The sequence below is a fragment of the Diceros bicornis genome, chromosome 19, assembly GCF_020826845.1.
Source record: "Diceros bicornis minor isolate mBicDic1 chromosome 19, mDicBic1.mat.cur, whole genome shotgun sequence".
Taxonomy (NCBI): Eukaryota; Metazoa; Chordata; class Mammalia; order Perissodactyla; family Rhinocerotidae; genus Diceros; species Diceros bicornis.
Window position 1 is genome coordinate 40,546,208 of NC_080758.1, and position 18,711 is coordinate 40,564,918.

Below are 18,711 nucleotides of genomic sequence, written 5' to 3' on the forward strand. Positions count from 1 at the left end.
TCTGATGTGCAAAACACCCACATCTTGCCACCACCAGCATGTTGGTATTTTTGACAGTCCACAATTAGAGTGGTACAGTTAACTTCAGCCTGTCATTTGTGTGGGCTAATCTGTTTGAAAAATCCTTGGGGGGTCAGCCAGTGGTGGGAGGACCATTTTCCTATAAACAAATGATGGAACCTCTGTGTCTGGAAGACACCAGCTGTGGTTTGGTTCCAGGGCTTTTTGAGGAAGCAGAAATGCCAGCCCCCTTCCTCCTGGACTCCACAGGCTGTCTCATTCCTGGGACTGATGTTTTTCTATTCCATTATCAGAAGCCCCTGAGGAGGCCTCTGGACCACAAGGATGTCTGGTTCCAGTTTCATTTTATCATTACTAGTACTAAAGATGCAACATTTTACCGCCAAGTAACTATTTGGAATAACTTATTTAAGGCTGTTGCTGAGTATGAAGTTAGAAATCCTTGAGAACATCTAGGAAAGTTGATTTCAGTTTTATAATAGTTAATCTTATCTATGTGTTTGTTTATCTTCCACACATGAGTGAAATCATACAGTATTTCTCTCTCTCTGTCTGACTTATTTCTCTTAGTATCACACCCTCAAGGTCATCCATGTTTGAAAATTTTTTTATTCAAAAGTAAGCTTTGTGTAACCATAGCACAGTGTTATATGATAGAAATTTTGGTAACGAAAATGTTCTCTATCTGTGATATCCAATACAGTAGCCACTAGTCACATGTGATTAGAAAGCACTTGAAATGTGGCTAGTGTGACTGAGAAACTGAATTTTTCATTTTGTTTAATTATTTTAACTTTAAGTAGTCACATATGGCCAGTAGCTACTGTCTTGGGCAGTGCAGTTACAGAACTGGAATTTCTATGTTATGTTCCAGAGCTTATCCAACCCGTGCAGATGCAGAAAACAGGAGTAATGAGAAGTTCCAAACGTATTACATATATACTCATTGAGACTACATTACCTTAGATTTTATAGCAGATTTACCTTCCTGGTTAACGTTTTCTGAGACTTGGATTAAAATAAATTTACATTCTCTCAGCATCCTACATCCAATGAGGTGATGGACATCTGTGCTGCAGGGGTAAGGGGGCAGGAGACACACCAATAGCTTCCTGTGTGGCAGCAGAAAGCCAGTCTATGTTCTTTTTTAATTGCTGTAAATAATTCAACGGCAAACCATTACTTGTTGACTTTACTTGGCTCAGCCACAATGAGTAACCACGCTGCCTCTCAGACACTGCAGAGCCATCGAACCAGCGTTTTAAAATAGCACTTAAGAAAATACATGGTTCTTTATAATCCAGCTCCTGACCACCTCTCACCACTCTCTAGACACACAGAGAGACTTGTAATTTCTCCAGCACACATCTCTATCCCTTTGCTTTGGCTGTCAATTCCACATGGAGTCCCCTTTCTACTCTCTCTTAATGTAATAAAAGATGCCTTCCTTTTCTTTATTACAGTGTTTCCCAAACATCAATCATTTGTGTACCTCCTTCATAATTTTTTTGCCATGTTTGTATCCCTCTTCTACTATTATTTACCTTAATGCTTCTAACTTGATTCACTATCATTTACTTAGTTTGTTACATCACGGGTTTGGGTGCTAGTTATATTTTTGCCAACACACACTAAGGCAAGTAAATACATATATGTTGTAAGGAAAAATGTTTGGCCATTTGTGCCCTAAAATCACCTCATGCACCGCCAGTGGCACACATTCAGCAGTTTGGGTAACTTTCACAGCCAGCTCAAGCATCCACACCTCCAGGAAGTGAGTTATGCACCCCCTGTTGCTCCAATAGTTAGGCATAAGGCCCTGGTGAGAGGGTAAGAAGACTCTTCAGTGGGGAAATTGATTGCTCAGGTTCTGACATTTGGGAGTCCTCCCACAGAGCAGCTGGCCTACTGCCTGATTCTACTGTGAAGCCCCTCTTGCACATAAAGCTTCCCACCATATTTTAGGTACTTCACTATAAATAGAAACAGAGAGCCAAGACCACCAGACAATGTCTCCTGTGAAAATAAGTAAAGGAAATCTCATTTAAAATGGAGTTGGGAAGCCCTGAAGGGGGAGCTCTCACACACCTACGACTTGTCTCAACTTGCATAGTCAGCAGGAAGAAAGAAGATTCCCACATACTTCAGTAACAACATACTGTCTGCCACTTGCAGCCAATGAAAAGCCACCACTGAATTCTCATCCTCCTCCAATGAAATTTTTTGTTCAAAACAACCTTCCCCAATTTCCTCCCCAAACCTCATAAAAGCTGACCTGCCCTTTGTCTCTTCGGACTTCCCTGTGGTTCACCATAGTTTGCATTTCCTGAACTGCAATTCCTCAGTTATTCCCAAATAAACTCATTTTGCTGGTAAAATAACTGGCTATTTTATTTTTAAGGTTAACACTCTTAACAGAAAAGACAGAAACCAAAACAAAGAAATAAGAAAAAAAGAGATTGAAGGACACAGAGATAACATAGGGATGAGAAGAAAACTCCAAAAATCCTACTAATTTTCTTATATTGAAAAGAGAAGATGTTGCATCCATGAGACAACAGAAAACTATGAACAGAAAACTAATGGATCAAATAATAAGAAAGAACTCTAATAAATTTAAAATAAGATGACTAAAATTTTTAAAAATCAGTAGAAGTTTTGGAAAATAAAGTAGATGAAACCTCTCAAGAAATAGAACAAAAAGAAATTTTTTTGTTAAGAGTGATAAGATAAGAGTCTTAGGGAATCAATCTAGGAAATCCAAGATCCAAATAATAGTTATTCCAGAAACTTAGAGAAAGGAAAGTGAAGGAGATTATCAAAGAAATAATGAAGGAAAAATTCCATAATTGAAGATCATGCCTTGAGATTGAAAGCATCCGCTGAGTGACCAGTACTCTGAGGCTCATCAAAATAAAGAGATCCTAAAAACTACACCAGAGAAAGGGAGGGATTTTCACTTACAAAGGATTGGAAATGAAATTTTCATTAGACTAGACACAGCAATATGTGTGCTAGAAGACAATGAAGAAATAGAGTTTCAATAAGGAATCAGTATGCAGCCAAATTATAAATAATTGTAAGAGGGAGAATAAAGACATTTCACACACATCCCTGAACTGAAAAATAATCACCTCCCATGTGCTCTTTCTTAGAAAATCACTAAAGAAGATAATCCTAGAAACAGAGAGAGTAAGCCAAGAAAGTGGAAGACATGGGAATCCAGAAACAGGGCATCCAAAAAGGGAGGTCACACGGTGATGGCGAAGAAAAATTCCAGGATAACAACTGTTCAGCAGCCCTAAAGATTGCATCAAAACAGGAGAACAGAGGGGTCTGGCAGGGAGTCTTCCAAGAAAAAAAGTAAAACAAATAAATCATCTGATATGTTCAAGCTTTTGGAAAAGCTATCAATGGGCATTGACAGATCTGATGAAAAAAATTAAAGCAAGACCCAGAAAACTCTGCAAGTGAAAAACAACAACAAAATAAAGCATTGTACAGGAAAAAAAATCACAATTCCCTACGTGGTTCTGGGGTAAATCGTATTTACAAATCATAATAATATGAACAGTGACAATTGATTTATTTAGCTAAAAATTGCAGTGTAATTATGAGAATAGAGAATTATGAGAATAAAGGAAAAGGGGAGGGAGTGTGTAAAGGTATTGTGTCTTATTTAACACACTAGGAAGTCAACACAGAGGATCTAAGATGAATAAATCCAGAAAGAGTATAAGCAAATGGAGATAAATACCAGAAGAAACAGTTGAAAGAGATGAAAGTGGGTCTTGGGCAGCAGGACTTGGGGGTAGGAATGGGTAAGGCCCCTGCTATTTGGGAGTTTATTATTTAATTTTTAAATTATGTCCATATATCTTATGAAAAAAAACTTTTAAAAAGAGAGAGAGGAATTATGGTTGCTGGGCTATAGATCAGCGAGCAAAGATTTACTTGCTGAGGGGAGCCATAAATTGTAGCACAACCAACTTTCTAAAGGCTCCCATCTGTACACACTGCCCCCAAATGATGTGATGATATTCCACAAGGGAGAAGAAGGAAAGCTGTGCCCAAGCTCCACCCTCCCTGTCGGGAAATTCTCGGCTCAGCTCACAATACTAAGTCTTTGTTTTCTGGTGTTCGCAGGACTGTGCCCTTCTGGAGGTGAGATGTTTACTTTCCACGGCTAGAAAGTTTCCTACATCCTACCCGCCATACATGTGACTGTAGAATTGCACAAGCCCCAGAGTGCTTCCTCAAACACTGGTGTGTCAAGCCTTGTCTGCAAATTATGTGGCGGTGATGGCGCCTTTGGAATGCTTTATGGACTGGCTCTGTCTTCCATTTCAACCTGGTGAATGGTTCATGATGTAACTAGGGATCTGATGGAGGGGGGGAGCAGGGAATGGCAACTTAATTTAGCTGTACTTAACTGCCTCTGTACAACTCTTTCTGCTCTCCTTCCTCCTAAGCTCCCAGTCCTACTTATCTTGGTCGAGGAGATCTCCCATCCCCAAAGAGTCCTATGGAGAGCTCACTGTTCCTCACATTGGCAGCAAAATAGCTATGTTGATACCATGTGCAAACTTGCTTGTAACTCTACCACTACTGCTTCCCAAATGATGAGACCTCACTAGAATCATCTGCTATTATACTAACATGCTGTTGGTACTTCCTCTCACTCTTCATTCCCACTGGATTTTTGACCAGGAAGCTAAAGCTTTGTCTCATAAAGCAATTATAAATCAAAAAATAAAGAAAAGTCAGAGGAAAGACAAAAAGAGAGAAGCATCACAAATCCATATCCTGATTCTAGGACTTGCTGTTGAGATGTTACTATTTTATATAACAAGAGGTTTTATGGCTTAAAATCAAGAGGTGAGAATGCAGCGGTTAGTATCCCATTCATGCCTACAGATTTTCCCAGATTTAACAATCAACAATATGAGCAATTGTTGTAAAGCACAGTCTCTTCATTCAGCATACAAAGGTCAGAGAAGTAATCTGCCTTTCCATACTCAATCTTAGGGAGCTTGGTTTTGGGATTGAGGAGCTGCCAGCAGCCTCATAACTTAACTAACAGAACTAAGCCTATATCAACATGAACTTACTATTCGTTCCAGAAAATTCTTGCTCAGTAAATAACTTTAATATTTGCTCCAGGAACTTCCTGAAAATCTATTTATTTTAAAACAATGGACTACTCAACCAGCCCCCTTTCTCAGGTCAACAGGTTGCTCCATGGGGCAGACCTTCTTGCTTATTAAAGCACCAGTTGCTCTAGAACCCTTACTTTTCTATGTTCATCAGTCTCAAACTATTAAATCATGAACTTTGCCCACTTGGAATCCCCATATTGAAAGGCCTGCCTTAAGCCACTGGAAACCAGATCTAAAATCCTATACATATCTGCCCTTGACCTTTCCCTTCTAAGCTACTACTTAAGGGCTGGCCCGGTGGCTTAGCGGGTAAGTGCACACGCTCCGCTGCTGGCGGCCCGGGATAGGATCCCGGGCGCGCACCGACATACCGCTTCTCCGGCCATGCTGAAGCCGCATCCCACATACAGCAACTAGAAGGATGTGCAACTATGACATGCAACTATCTGCTGGGACTTTGGGGGGAAAAATAAATAAATAGATAAAATTATAAGCTACTACTTAAGACTTTGTCAAGGTGGTGTTTTCCCTTATTGCAGTAAGTAATAAACAGCTTTGCTTGATCAACAGAGTCCTGCTGTGGTCTTTTTGGGGAGTTGGTGGTTGACAAACACAGGCAGATTCTCAACTATATTTGTAGAGTCACAACTGTTGGCTTGGCAGTCTTGTTCTGTTAGCCCCTTTTCCAGTTCTTTCATTCATTCAAATGTTTTTTTGAGTTCTACTATGAGCCAGGGGATATAAATAGGCTTGGCTCCTCATTCCATAAAATAAGGAAGAAAGAAACTAATTAACTAATTCCCCAAATATAAATGCCTGTAAACTGTGCTAAGTGCTGTGAAGGAAGGGTGTGCAGTGACAAAGAAACATTTACTAGGCCTACTGTGAGAAATCTGCAATGGATTAGGGCACTGGGGCTGAGACAGGAGGAATGAGTAATCTCCAGGTAAAAGTCTGAAAATGGAGAAGGAAGACTTGCCAGGCTGAAGGAACAATTCACCTCTCTTAGGCTAGGGACTCATTATCACTGTCTTCCTTTATCTTCAGGATCAGATAACTATTTTGTTTCTTCTGGCTACTTCTCTTTCACAGAAATGAACAAGAAAGAGAAATATGTTTCAAATAAAAAGAGAACCAGAGAGAAAAGACAACATATCCATGTTTCTCACTGTTTAACTCCCTTTTCCCTGGAGTCCTTTAAACCCCTGGTAACCCCACGATAAAAATGGAAGATCAGCCACTCTGGAAAACAGCCACAATTTCTTATACTTATGTTCTTACATAAATGTAAAAATACCATATAACCCAGAATTTTCACTGCTAGGTATCTACCCAAGAGAAATGAAAACATACACCCACACAAAGACTTAGACATGAATATCCTTAGCAGCACTACTCTTAATAGCCCCAAATTGAAAACAACCCAGTGCTCACTAACAGAATGGATGAATAAATTGTGGTAGTAATTCAAGGGAATCAGTGTTTGGGGACACTGGAGCTCAAATAGCTGGATTCAAATTCTGGCTCTGCCACTATCTATTTGACCTTAAGTAAGTCACAGAATCTCTCTGTACCTCAGTTTCTCCATTTGAAACATAGGAAGAATGATAGTTCCTACCTCATAGGGTTCCTGTGAGGATCAAACTATGTATTAAACCATGTTAATATGTATAAAGTGCTTTGGCACATACTCAGAGCTATGTAAGTGCTAGCTATGAGGATTCTACTATGATTTGGTCATGGTGCTTCTGGTGATGCTGTGACTTATACCCATTAATGCCCATACTTACTGACCTAGCAGTTGGCATTCAGCTCTTTCCCTGGGGTAACAGTACAACATAGCAAGGTGCTGGTTCTCAGGGTGTGTACTGCCTACATCATTTCCAGCAAACATTCTCTGAAACTTCTCAAAATAGGATCCACCAGAGGTATCTCTCATGAAAAGGGCATTCACATTTTTGAGGCAGAGAGTTTAGGGAGGATATAATTGGCATTAAAATAATTTATGCTTATTACAAAACAGTAAGTTCCCATTTATGGGAACTTTTTAAAACCTTTTAGATAATTTGGTTAAAAGTCAAAGTTTTATGACAATCTTGCTGCAGGGAAAAGAACTGCAGCAGGCTAATCCAAAGATTTCCTCTTAGTGGGGACAGTTCATGGGAAAAGAAATGGTTAGATAATCATTGTTAGACTGGATACAAAAAGAAAAAAATGTCTAGTTAAAAATCTTTAGAATCTTTACTGACAGTGAGCTGAGAGTCAACTGGGAGAATGAGTAACTGGTTTCTCAAACATGGTCTCAATCCCATCAGAATCCATCAGAAAATTGCTGATGCAATTTATCAGAAATGCCAATTTCTTCCTGTGAGGAGATTTGCGTATAATAACTCACAAAAAATGTTCAATTCCAGATCAGATTTGGTATAATTTTTTCTTCCAAATATAAATTCACTGATAAAAGATGGAAAGAAAACATTTTAAAATGTGAACTGCTGTGATTATTTCTCAATGATGAGATTATAAGGGAATTTGATTTTCTTTTTATTTTAAAATTTGTAGTATATCAATGCATTGCTTTTGTAGTTCCAATAATAAAAAAGAAATATCTTTCATCATCATTTAAATAAAGAAACATTTTTTCATTTTAAAATGTTTGATTGTGACAAATGATGTAAGAAATATGAAAATGCTAGTCTGAGAGCCTATGGAGGACAGGTCATGTCTTCTCAACAGCACTGAGCTGAGGAGTAAAATGAGGTTAGAGAGGAGACACAATTCCTTAGGGAAGGAAAGATGCCAAGAAATGGTGATGAATGGCACCATGCCATCGGGGGAGGGGCAGATGCTGATTTGGTCTTGTCAGTTTTCCTCATATCTTTTGTGCCAGTGACCAAAGATGGACAGATAGCAAAGGTCCACCTGACATATAGCAGCTTGCCCTGTGCTCCGGCCCATGGCCTAAATGAGCTGGATTGAAACTCCTAGTTTTGAAAACAAAGACCCATGATTTGAAGTCTACATATCTGACTCCTGAGATGGGCCAATTTGGCATCTCCACTGAAATGCATATGCCCACTGAAAGAAAAAAGAATTTGAAGTGACCTGGAGTAGTTTGCTGTTCATCAGATGCCCTGCCTACTGCATCTTCCAAGACCAAATTAGAATGCATCCTTCTAAGTCAGCCTGCTCCTCATGCTGGAGTTCAGACTATATTTCATGGAGATGAGGAAAAGAGAGGACTTAAAGACAACTTTTAGATTTTTTACATGAGCAACTGAGTAAACGAGAACAACAACAACTGAAATGGTGAATTCTGGTGGAGGAGCAGGCTGGGGTCAGGAGATGTGGAGATAGAAACTAAGGGTTCTGTTTTGAACATATTATGAAAATGATTTATTAGGTGTCACAGTGGAGATGTCAAGTCAGTAGTCTGGAGTTCAGGTGCAGTTCAGGCTAGAAATTTGGGAGGCATGATATTTAAAGCCATTAGACTCGATAAGGTCATCTATGGAGATAAGAGGGCTTAGAACCAAGCCCTGAGACCACCAATGTTCAGAAGTCAGAAAGAGAAGAGAAACCGTGAAAGGATACTGAGAAGGAGAAACCAAGGAACTATGAAGAAAACCAGAAGCATGAAGTGTCTCAGAGTTAAAGTGAAGAGTCTTTAATTTTTATTCTTATTCTTATTAAATTATTATTGAAAGATAAGAGCTTCTTATATTTAAACAGTCCTTTAAGCAATTGGCCACACTATTTCAGTCCAACAGCCTACCACCCCCTACCTACTGAAAAAGATATTTACTGTGATTAAGTCTTTGGACCATGGCCCAACATCCTCCCAGCCACCTATGTGGTTGATTTTTTTCCTCCTCCTACCCAGGGAAAGGTCAGCCCAAAACAAGTCTCCTGCATAAGAGATTTATTCTCCAGACTTTATGATATGAAATGAGTCTTCCCCCATAAACTCAGCATTGACTGCCCCATACTAAAAACAGTATGGATTTAACAGACATGTTCTCCCAACAACAGATGGCTCCAAAGAGCATTCTTCTAGGTATGTTACCAAAAAGCATTTCCCCTTTCCTTGCAGACTCTGTACTGCTCTTAGAACCAAGAGGGTATTGCCTTACTTGGCTACACACACGAAAATGTCTAACTCAGGTTAGGGATTAAAAACATTGAGCAGCTCAGGAATTGGTTTTAGGAGCGGAAGTACCAAAGTTACCACCACCCAGCTCTTGCTAAGCCTTGGGCGTTGTAGCTAATCAGTTAGTAACATTGAAAGACTCCTTTTATGGAGGCTTCCCCACCATCAATGAACTCATTTTATATAAATATTTAGCCAGGCAATAAACTGGCCAGGGTATATTACTCAACATCAGCCTCAAAAGACCCTCCCGATTTATATACACTGCATCTTGGTGGAGCAATACATTTTACATGCATGACATGGTCAGCGATAAATATACCAGGGTAGGTCAAACCCTATTTGGTTCTCTTCTTTTAACTGTCTTGGGCTCTGTGTGTTTCTTTAATCAGTTGGATGATTTAGATAAACAACATGTATTAGTCTTTGTAAGTATAACATGCCTTGAACTTTCTCCAGATATTCATTCCCATTCATCATCATAATAGTTGCTCCCCCTTGGCCATCATTAAGATTAGAAATGTCCTTGAACCATTTAATGATATTCCACAAGACTGGACAGACTTTTCATGCCTTGATGAATTGCAATCACTCAGCTCAGACCAATGAAATTGGATATCCTTTAATGTGCCTGATGACTTTAAGGAGTTTAGGGAAAGCAGCGCTTGGGAATCCAAATGGCTTTACAGAATAACCATTCATTTGAGAGAAGATGCATGATTTAAGTAAAAATTGATTAATGAGTTAGTATCTAATTTAATAGCTAACTGCAATGTTATTTCTTTGTTCATACTCCTGAATATGGTTTTATCTACAAGTGTCCATTTATTATAGAACTCATTAGAATCCTTAAAGGAGGTATGAAATAATTCTTTTTAAGCCCAAATTAGAATGTTCAAGAACAAGTTTCCTCCAAGCAATGTGACTTTTAGATGTTCACACTGCTGATGAGAACAACATAAAAACAAGCTGGGCTAGGAAGTTTTTGACTTACTTGGAGCTGAAAAAGACTAGCTGCCTCTATTTTATGAGGGCCTGCCGCTCCAGATGGCCATCATGGAAAAATGTGACCCCAAATGACGGTGTGATATAAACAAGCAGACTTGGCAATTTGTGCCATAAATATCTTTAATATTAATTTTCACAGATCTTTCAATTCCACTAACCCTGAAAACATTGACATGGCTATGGTTAAGAGCTGGCTGATGATACCGGCATATTTAAATCATCTTCCTCTTCAAACCATGATCTGAGACAACAGGGTTAGGAAAAGGAACTTGGGTGTATAACGGAGAGGGCACTGTGCTTGGAGTCAAAAGACCAGCATTCAAGTCCTGGCTCACTCACTGCCAACGTGATCAAATTACTTACTGGAGCATCAGTTTCTCCCTTTATTCATCAGTCATTTATTGAGCATGTAATGTACCAAGTGCTGTTCTTGGGATACATAAGAAAACAAAACAGAATGTGGGGCTCATATTCCATTGTGGGTCTTGATAAATATAACTTCCTACCTTCCAGAATTGTTGTATGGGTCAAATGAGATATCATAAGGAAAAGCACTTTACAAAGTGCTTTTCTCCCAGAAGTAAACCCTGAGATAAGGCTCTGAGCACAAGGACTTTATTTGGGAGGTACAGGAAATACTGATAGTGGGGATATGAGATGCAGAATGGAAGGCAGCCAATAAAAGACGCGTTAGCAAGGAAGTCACCACTGTGGGAAACTGGAAATACTAAAGGGAAATTCTGGGAAATGGTACAAACACAAGACTCAGTAATATCCAACTTCAGAGGTGAAGGAGTTGGGGTATTTATACACAAATACCCCAGAAAGTATTAATTCCCTGGCACTTCTGGCCTGCTGCAGGCAGAGCAGTCTTTTGTGATTTTGGAGAGAAACCTCAGGCACAGAGATGCAGATTATGGTAGTAGCAAATCAGCTGGATCACACTGGAAATGGTAGTATCCAGGGATATGGAGGTGGATTGTCAGTGAATGATACAGACCTGCAAAGAATGAACCTATTGTCATCATCATTACTCCACTGGTCAGATGGTGCCTGCTTGTCCCCTGCCCCAACCCCTGTCCCCCAATATTTAACAGCCACCTGCAGGTTAGCTTGCAGTACATTAGGAATTCTTTTCATTAACCAGTTAGACGTGGAAATAGTCCACCTCTAAGTTTTTTCAAACCGGAGTTTGTGGGCTCCTGTGAGTCTACAGAAGTAGCTTCCAGAACCCATGAATTTAATGAATTTTGAAATTTTAAAAATTTTCATTTTGAAGACAAACTAAAATAACTTAATATAAACATATTCAGCGTCACCTTGTAATTAATTCATGTAGGCTATTTCACTTGCATTTGTATTTGAAGTTGTAGTAAAGTTGATACCAAATGAAGATTTCAGCTAGCTGGAAAAGAGAAAGCAGGGGAACTGAGTCATGATCAGTAATAAGGTATGTTGAACAAAAATAATAGCCTACGTGGTATTATCTCTATGTTCAAGGTTGAACAGAAGTGGTGCATGGATCAGTCTATGTGTAGACAGCCTTTCTCACCAGTAAATGTAGTAGTCAACTCTCAACTAGGAATTTTTCATGAAACCGCTCCATCACAATTTCCCAGGGTGTCCATTAAGTGGATTGTCTGAGAAAAATAGTGGATATATAGTTAAAAACAAATTTATTATCCAAAAGGAAGTGTAATGCCAATCATGTTGATAATTCAGATGATGGCTATAGAGTTCAAAATCAGAGATTCAGGTCAACTAGTGAAATATTCAATTTCCAAATAAATGCTTCTATAATAAAATCAAAACTTCTGCTTCTGGAGAGATGGAGCAGAAGTACTTTCCCCTATTCCCTCCACTAAGCACAGCTAAAGACATGGGGCATTATATATAAAACAAGCATAAGAAAAGTTTGAAAGGTGGAGAAAAGAAGGCAGATCCGTTGGGGACCATGGTTCCTGAGGAACAACATGGCGGCGATAAGCTCCCCGAATTGTCATTTTGCCTCTTGTAGTCCAGACTGGATACCGGAGAAGCCAGGAACCCAGAAATGCCAATGGGCACAGACAAAAAGAGCCCCAAGAAAATGTCTGCTCTCCCAGGCCAATGCACCAGGAGATGAGTAGCCTAGCAAAACAGCAAATTTTTAAACAATAACTTCTCTACTCCAGCCAAACATCAGAGGAAAAGAACCTGCGGCCTCAACCCCACTTGCTCCAGTGAAAGTCAAAGGGAGAGCCTAGACTTCTACCCTCATCAGGCTGTAACAGGCATCCCAACACCCGCTCTGCCAAGTGGTGCCAGAGAAGGCCAAGCGAAGATTAGAGACTTTTAGCTCCTCCAGGAGGTAAAGAGCCCTTTCCCCTCCCAGGAGGCACGGTGTCAGCAAAGGCCTGGTAGGAGCCTGAACTGTCACCCCCACCAAGAAGTAGTGAGGAGCCGCTCCCCCATGGGTGTCAATGCAGCCAAGTGGGGAACCCACGCTTTTCCACTTCCATCTGGCAAGTAAAAAGGGAGCATTCCCCTTCTCCCAACAGAGCAGTGTCAGAGGAGGCCTGCTAAAATACAAAATTTAAATAAGATTCAGAGACTTATAACATAATACCCAAAATATTCAGGTTTCAATCAAGTGCCACTCATATCAAGAACCAGGAAGATCTCAACTTGAATGACAAAAGACGATCAACAGATGCCAACACCAAGATGTTAGGATTACCTGACAAAGATTTTAAAGCAGCCATTATAAAAATGCTTCAACAAGTAATTATGAACATGCTTGAAACAAACAAACAAAAAATAGAAAATCTCAGCAAAGAAATTTAAGATACAAAAAGAAACACATGGAAATTGTAGAACTGAATAACACTATAACTAAAATTAAATCAAATTTTGATTTAAGGTAAAACAATAACAAAAAACAATGTAATATAACCATTATATTATACCATTGTTAATATAAACTTCATTGATTTTGGACTTTGTTGTATTCATTGGAAATCTACTTGGATTTATGATTGTAAAAGAGCTATACACATAAGTTTATACCTAGTTTTATGTTTGTATATTTTTAAGTGGAATTATTTTAAAATAATTTATGTTAACACTAGGGAAGTGTGATTTTTTTTTATTTACAAGGGGTCCTCATTCAAACAAGCAAATGTTTTTTAAAACATTTGTAATTTGTTATGGTTTGAATTGTGTCTCCCCCAAACTCATACGTTGAATTTGTAACCCTCAGTACCTCAGAATGTAACTATATTTGGAGATAGGGCCTTTAAAAAAGGTAATTAAGGTAAAATGAGGTCATATGAGTGGACCCTAATCAAATATGACTGGCGTCCTTATAAGAAGAGGAGATTAGGACACAGACAGGAACGGAGGAAAGACCACGTGAAGATAGAGAGAGAAAATGGCCATCTTTAAGCCTAGGTGAGAGGCCTCAGAAGAAATCAGCCAGCCAAAACCTTAATCTCAGATTTCTAGCCTCCAGAACTGTGAGAAAATAAATTTCTGTTGCTTAAGCGAACCAGTTTGTAATACTTTGTTATGGCAGCCATAGCAATCTAACACATAATGCAATTGGAAATTTTAACTTTAATGGACTTTCAATGATATGAAACAATTATTGTTAAAATTTTAGATGTAATAATGTGGCTAGGTTACTGTGGTTATGTTAAAAAAAATAGACATCTTAATTTTTAAAGATACACATAAAAATGTTTGGAGAAACTGGGAATGATCAACCAGGAAAAGTGAAAAATTTGACAGGACATGGTATTCTCTTCCAATATGTATCTCTAAATTATGTTCTATTTTTTCACAACTTTATTGAGATATAATTCACATATCACAGAATTCATCCATTTAAAGTGTACAATTCAATGGCTTTTACTATATTCACAGAGTTGTGCATTCAACACCACAACCAGTTTTAGCACATCTTCATTAATCCAAAAAAACCCCCACACTCCTCAGTCATCACCCCTCAACTCCCCTCACCCCTCCCAGCCCTAGGAAATAACTAATCTACAGACTGTCTCTATAGATTTACCTATACTGGACATTTTAAATAAATGGAATCATACAACATATGGCCCTTTGTGACTTGCTTCTTTCACATAGTGTAATGTTTTCAAAGTTCATCCCTGTTGTAGAATTTATCATCATTTATTACTTTTTATTGCCAAATAATATCCATTCTATGGACATGCTTCATTTTTTTAATTTATCAGTTGATGGACATTAGGATTGTTTCCACGTTTTGCCTATTATGTATAATGCTGCCATGAACATTTGTGTACAAGTTTTTGTGTGGACATGTTTTCATTTTTCCTGGGTATATACCTATGAGGGAAAAATTCAATGTTTAACGGTTTGAGGAACTGCCTGACTGTCCCAAAGTGGCTATATCTCATAGAATAAGTTGGGAAGTGTTCCCTCCTATTCTACTTTTTGGAAAAGTTTCTGAAGAATTGGTATTAATTCTTCTTTAAATGTTGTTACAATTAACCAATATAACTATCTAGTACTTAACTTGCTTCCTGAGAAGTTTTTTGATTACTAATTTAATCTCTTTACTTGTTATAGGTCTTATTCAGATTTGCCATTTCTTCTTGAGTCAGTTGTGGTAGTTTGCCTCTTTCCAGGCATTTGTTAATTTCATCTAAGTTATCTGATTTATTGGCATATTGTTGTTCATGGCATTCCCTTTATATTCCTTTTATTTCTGTAATTTCAGTGGCACTGTCCCTTGTTTTATTTATGATTTTATTAATTCAAGTCTTCCCTCTTTTTTATTGGTCCGTCTAGCTAATAGTTGTTTAATTTTACTGATCTTTTTGAAGAACTAACTTTGGTTTCATTGATTTTCTCTATCATCTTTCTAGTCTCTATTTAATTAATTCCCACTCTAAGCCTATTTCCTTCTACTTGCTTTGGTTTAGTTTGTTCTCATTTTTCCAGTGTCTTAAAGTAAAATGTTTGGTTGTTGATTTGAAATCTTTATTATTATTTTTTTTTTTCAGTGAGGAAGATTAGCTCTGAGCTAACATTCATTGCCAATCCTCCTCTTTTTGCTGAGGAAAACTGGCCCTGGGCTAACATCTGTGCCCATCTTCCTCTTTTATATGTAGGACGCCTGCCACAGCATGGCTTAATAAGCAGTGTGTAGGTCCATGTCTGTGATCCAAACCTGTGAACCCCAGGCCGCCAAAGCGGAGCATGCGAATGTAACCACTATCCCACCGGGCTGGCCCTTCTTTTTTTTTGAGGAAGATTGGCCCTGAGCTAACATCTATTGCCAATCTTCCTCCTGTTTTCCCTTTTTCTCCTTAAAGCCCCAACAGATAGTTGTATGTCATACTTGTACATCCTTCTAGTTGCTGTATGTGGGATGCTGCTTCAGCTTGGCTTGATGAGCAGTGCACAGGTGCATGCCCAGGATCTGATCTGGCGAACCCTGGGCAGAGCATGTGAACTTAACTGCTATGCCACCGGGCCAGCCTCTCTTTCTTATTTTTTAATGTAGGCATTTAGTTATAAATTTCCCTTTAAGCACTGCTTTACAGCTGCATCCCATAAATTCTGGTATGTTGTGTCTTCATTTTAATTCATTTCAATGTATTTTCTACCTTTCTCTTTGACTCATTGGTTATTTAGTGGTGCACTGTTTATTTTCCACATATTGGTGAATTCCCCCAATTTCTTTCAGTTAGTAATTTCTAATGTTATTCTATTGTGATCAGAGAATATACTTTGTATGATTTCAATCCTTTTAAATTTATTGAGGCTTGTGTTATGGCGCAGCATAAGGTCCATCCTGGAGAATGCTTCATGTGCACTTGAGAAGAATGTGTATTCTGCTGCTGTTGGGCAGAGTGTTCTATAGATGTCTGTTAGGTATACCTTGTGTATGGTATTGTTCAAGTCTTTTATTTTCTTATTGATCTTCTGCCTAGTCATTCTATCCAATATTTAAAGTGAGGTATTAAAGTCTCTGACTATCCTTGTTGAATTGTCTATTCCTCCTCTCAATTGTGTAAGCCTTTGCTTCATGTATTTTGGGGCTGTGCTGTTACATGCATATATAATTGTTATAAATTCCTGATGGATTGATCATTTTGTCATTATAAAATGCCTCTTTTTGTCGCTAGTAATACATTGTGTTTTCAAGTCTATTTGTCTGATATTAGTATAGCCACTCCAGCTTTCTTATGGTTTCATGATATATCTTGCTCCATCTTTTCACTTTCAACCTATTTGTATATTTGAATCTAAAGTGTGTCTCCTGTAGACAGCTTGGAATTTATTTTTTAATCCAGTCTGTAATCTCAGCCTTTTTATTGGATTGTTTAATCTATTCACATCTGTATGGTTAACTTTATCTGTCAACTTGGAGGGTATTTTGGATGAGATTAACATTTAAATTAGTGAACACTGAGTAAAGCAGACTGGCCACCATAATATGGGTGGACCTCATCCATTCAATTGAGATTCTGAAGGAAAAAAAGAGACTGACCTCTCTGAGCAAGAGGGAATTCTCCAGGAGACTTCCTTCAGACTTCATCTGCACCATTGACTCTCCTGTGTCTTCAAGCCTATGGCCCTACTATGCAGATTTGGTTTGCCAGGCTCCATAATTGCGTGAGCTAATTCCTTATGAAAAATCCTCTGTCTATACACACACATCCTATTGGTTCTATTTCTCTGGAGAACCCTAATACAATATCAAATATTTTTGATATAGTTAGATTTATATCTGCTATTTAACTTTTTTCCATATGTTTCGTATTTTATTTTTATCAATTTTGTTCCTCTATTCCTCCTTCACTGCTTTATTTTGCATTAACGGAATATTTCCAATGTAATTTAATTCCTTTAATGATTTTTTTTTTGTTATTTATTTAGTTATTTTCTTAGTAGTCGCTCTAGGGCTTACCATATGTATTTTAATTTATCAGAATGGACTTTACATTTATATTTACATAATTCCTGCAAGAAATAGAAATGTTACTCATATACAGCTCTATTCACTATTCTCCCTTTTTTGTGCTATAATTGACAAACATATTGCACCTATAGATGTTACAAATGTAACGATACATCATTATAATTATTACTTAATATAATTTTATGTCAATTAAAGGAGCTGAAATAAGAAGAGAGAGCAACTATATATTTGTAGGTTTGTTAAATTTACTTTTCCCCAGCCAATAGCCAGCAAGGAAATGGGCATCTTATTCTTACAACCTCATGGAACTGAATCCTGCCAACAACCTGAATGAGCTGAAAACAAATTCTCCCCTAGCACCATCAAAAAGGAATGCAGCCCCGCCAACACCTTGATTTTGGCCTGTGGGAGCTTGAGCAGAGAAACCAGGCAAGGATTTCTGACTTACTGAATTATGAGATAAAAAATTTGTGTTTTTTAAGCTGCTGTTATGGCAGCAATAGAGAACTAACATACTGCTCTACACTGTCTCTTCCATGTCACCATGAGGAACTTTCATTTATTCATTAAACAAATACTTATTGAGGACGTATTATGTGCCAGGCACTGTCTAGGTGCTAGAAGTATGGCATGAAAGACACAAAAATCCCTGTGTTCAGGAAGCTTAGTTTCAAATGGAGGGAAACACATAAACCAACAAATATGTCAGTTATGGTATATTAGAAAGTGATAAGTGCTAGAGGAAAAAAATAAAGCAGAAAGGGGATGCAGAGTGCTGAGGAGAATGTGGTGAGGATGGTGCTCATCAAGAAGGTAACATTTGAGCAAAAAGTTGAAGGAGATGAGGGAGGAACAAGCCATGTGGATCCATCTGGAAAGTGATTTCCAAAGAGAGGTTAAAGCATGTGCAGTGGTTCTGAGACAGGAAGATGTCTGGGCTGCTCAAAGAACAGCAAGGAGGCCAGGATGGCTGTAGCAGAGGGAGTGAGGGGAATGACAGGAAGTGGGTCAGAGAATGACTGGGAGCCGATCCCAGGGTCTTGTGAGGACTCTGGGACAAGGTGTACTGGAAGGTTTTGAGCAGAGGAGTGCCACGATCGGACTCCTTCTGGCTGCCAGGTGCACAAGTAACTGTGTGGCAAGAGTGAATGCAGGCAGACCACTGAGGATCCTATTGTAATAACTCAGGTATGGGACGACCAGGATGGTAGCAGTGGAGACGGTGAGAAGTGGTTGGACTCAGGATATACTTTAAAGGAGGGCCAATAGCATTTGTTGATGGGTTGGTTGTAAAATAGGAGAGTAAGTAGATTCAAGGATGGCAGATTGGTGGCTCCCAATGAGCCTTGCCTCTGGATTCATGCCCTTACGCAGTCCCTTCCTCTGGAATCTTGGCTGAGCCAGGTGACTTGATTTAAGCA

At 38.6% G+C, this 18,711-nt stretch overlaps 1 protein-coding gene across 2 annotated transcripts in view; it reads right to left on the reverse strand.

Annotated features, from left to right (window-relative positions):
- Positions 1-18,711, reverse strand: part of TASP1 (taspase 1) — a 255,473-nt gene that overhangs the window by 16,516 nt on the left and 220,246 nt on the right. Inside the window, exons 14-15 of one of the 2 annotated variants that reach the window (XM_058563237.1) lie at positions 11,658-11,743; positions 11,168-11,338 (exon numbers count right to left, since the gene is read on the reverse strand). The exons of the other annotated variant lie outside the window; for it this stretch is intronic. Coding sequence (XP_058419220.1) covers positions 11,684-11,743 — 60 coding nt within the window. The 3' untranslated portion in view covers positions 11,168-11,338; positions 11,658-11,683. Of the gene's footprint in view, positions 1-11,167; positions 11,339-11,657; positions 11,744-18,711 lie in introns of those variants that run through there. 2 annotated transcript variants of the gene reach the window in all.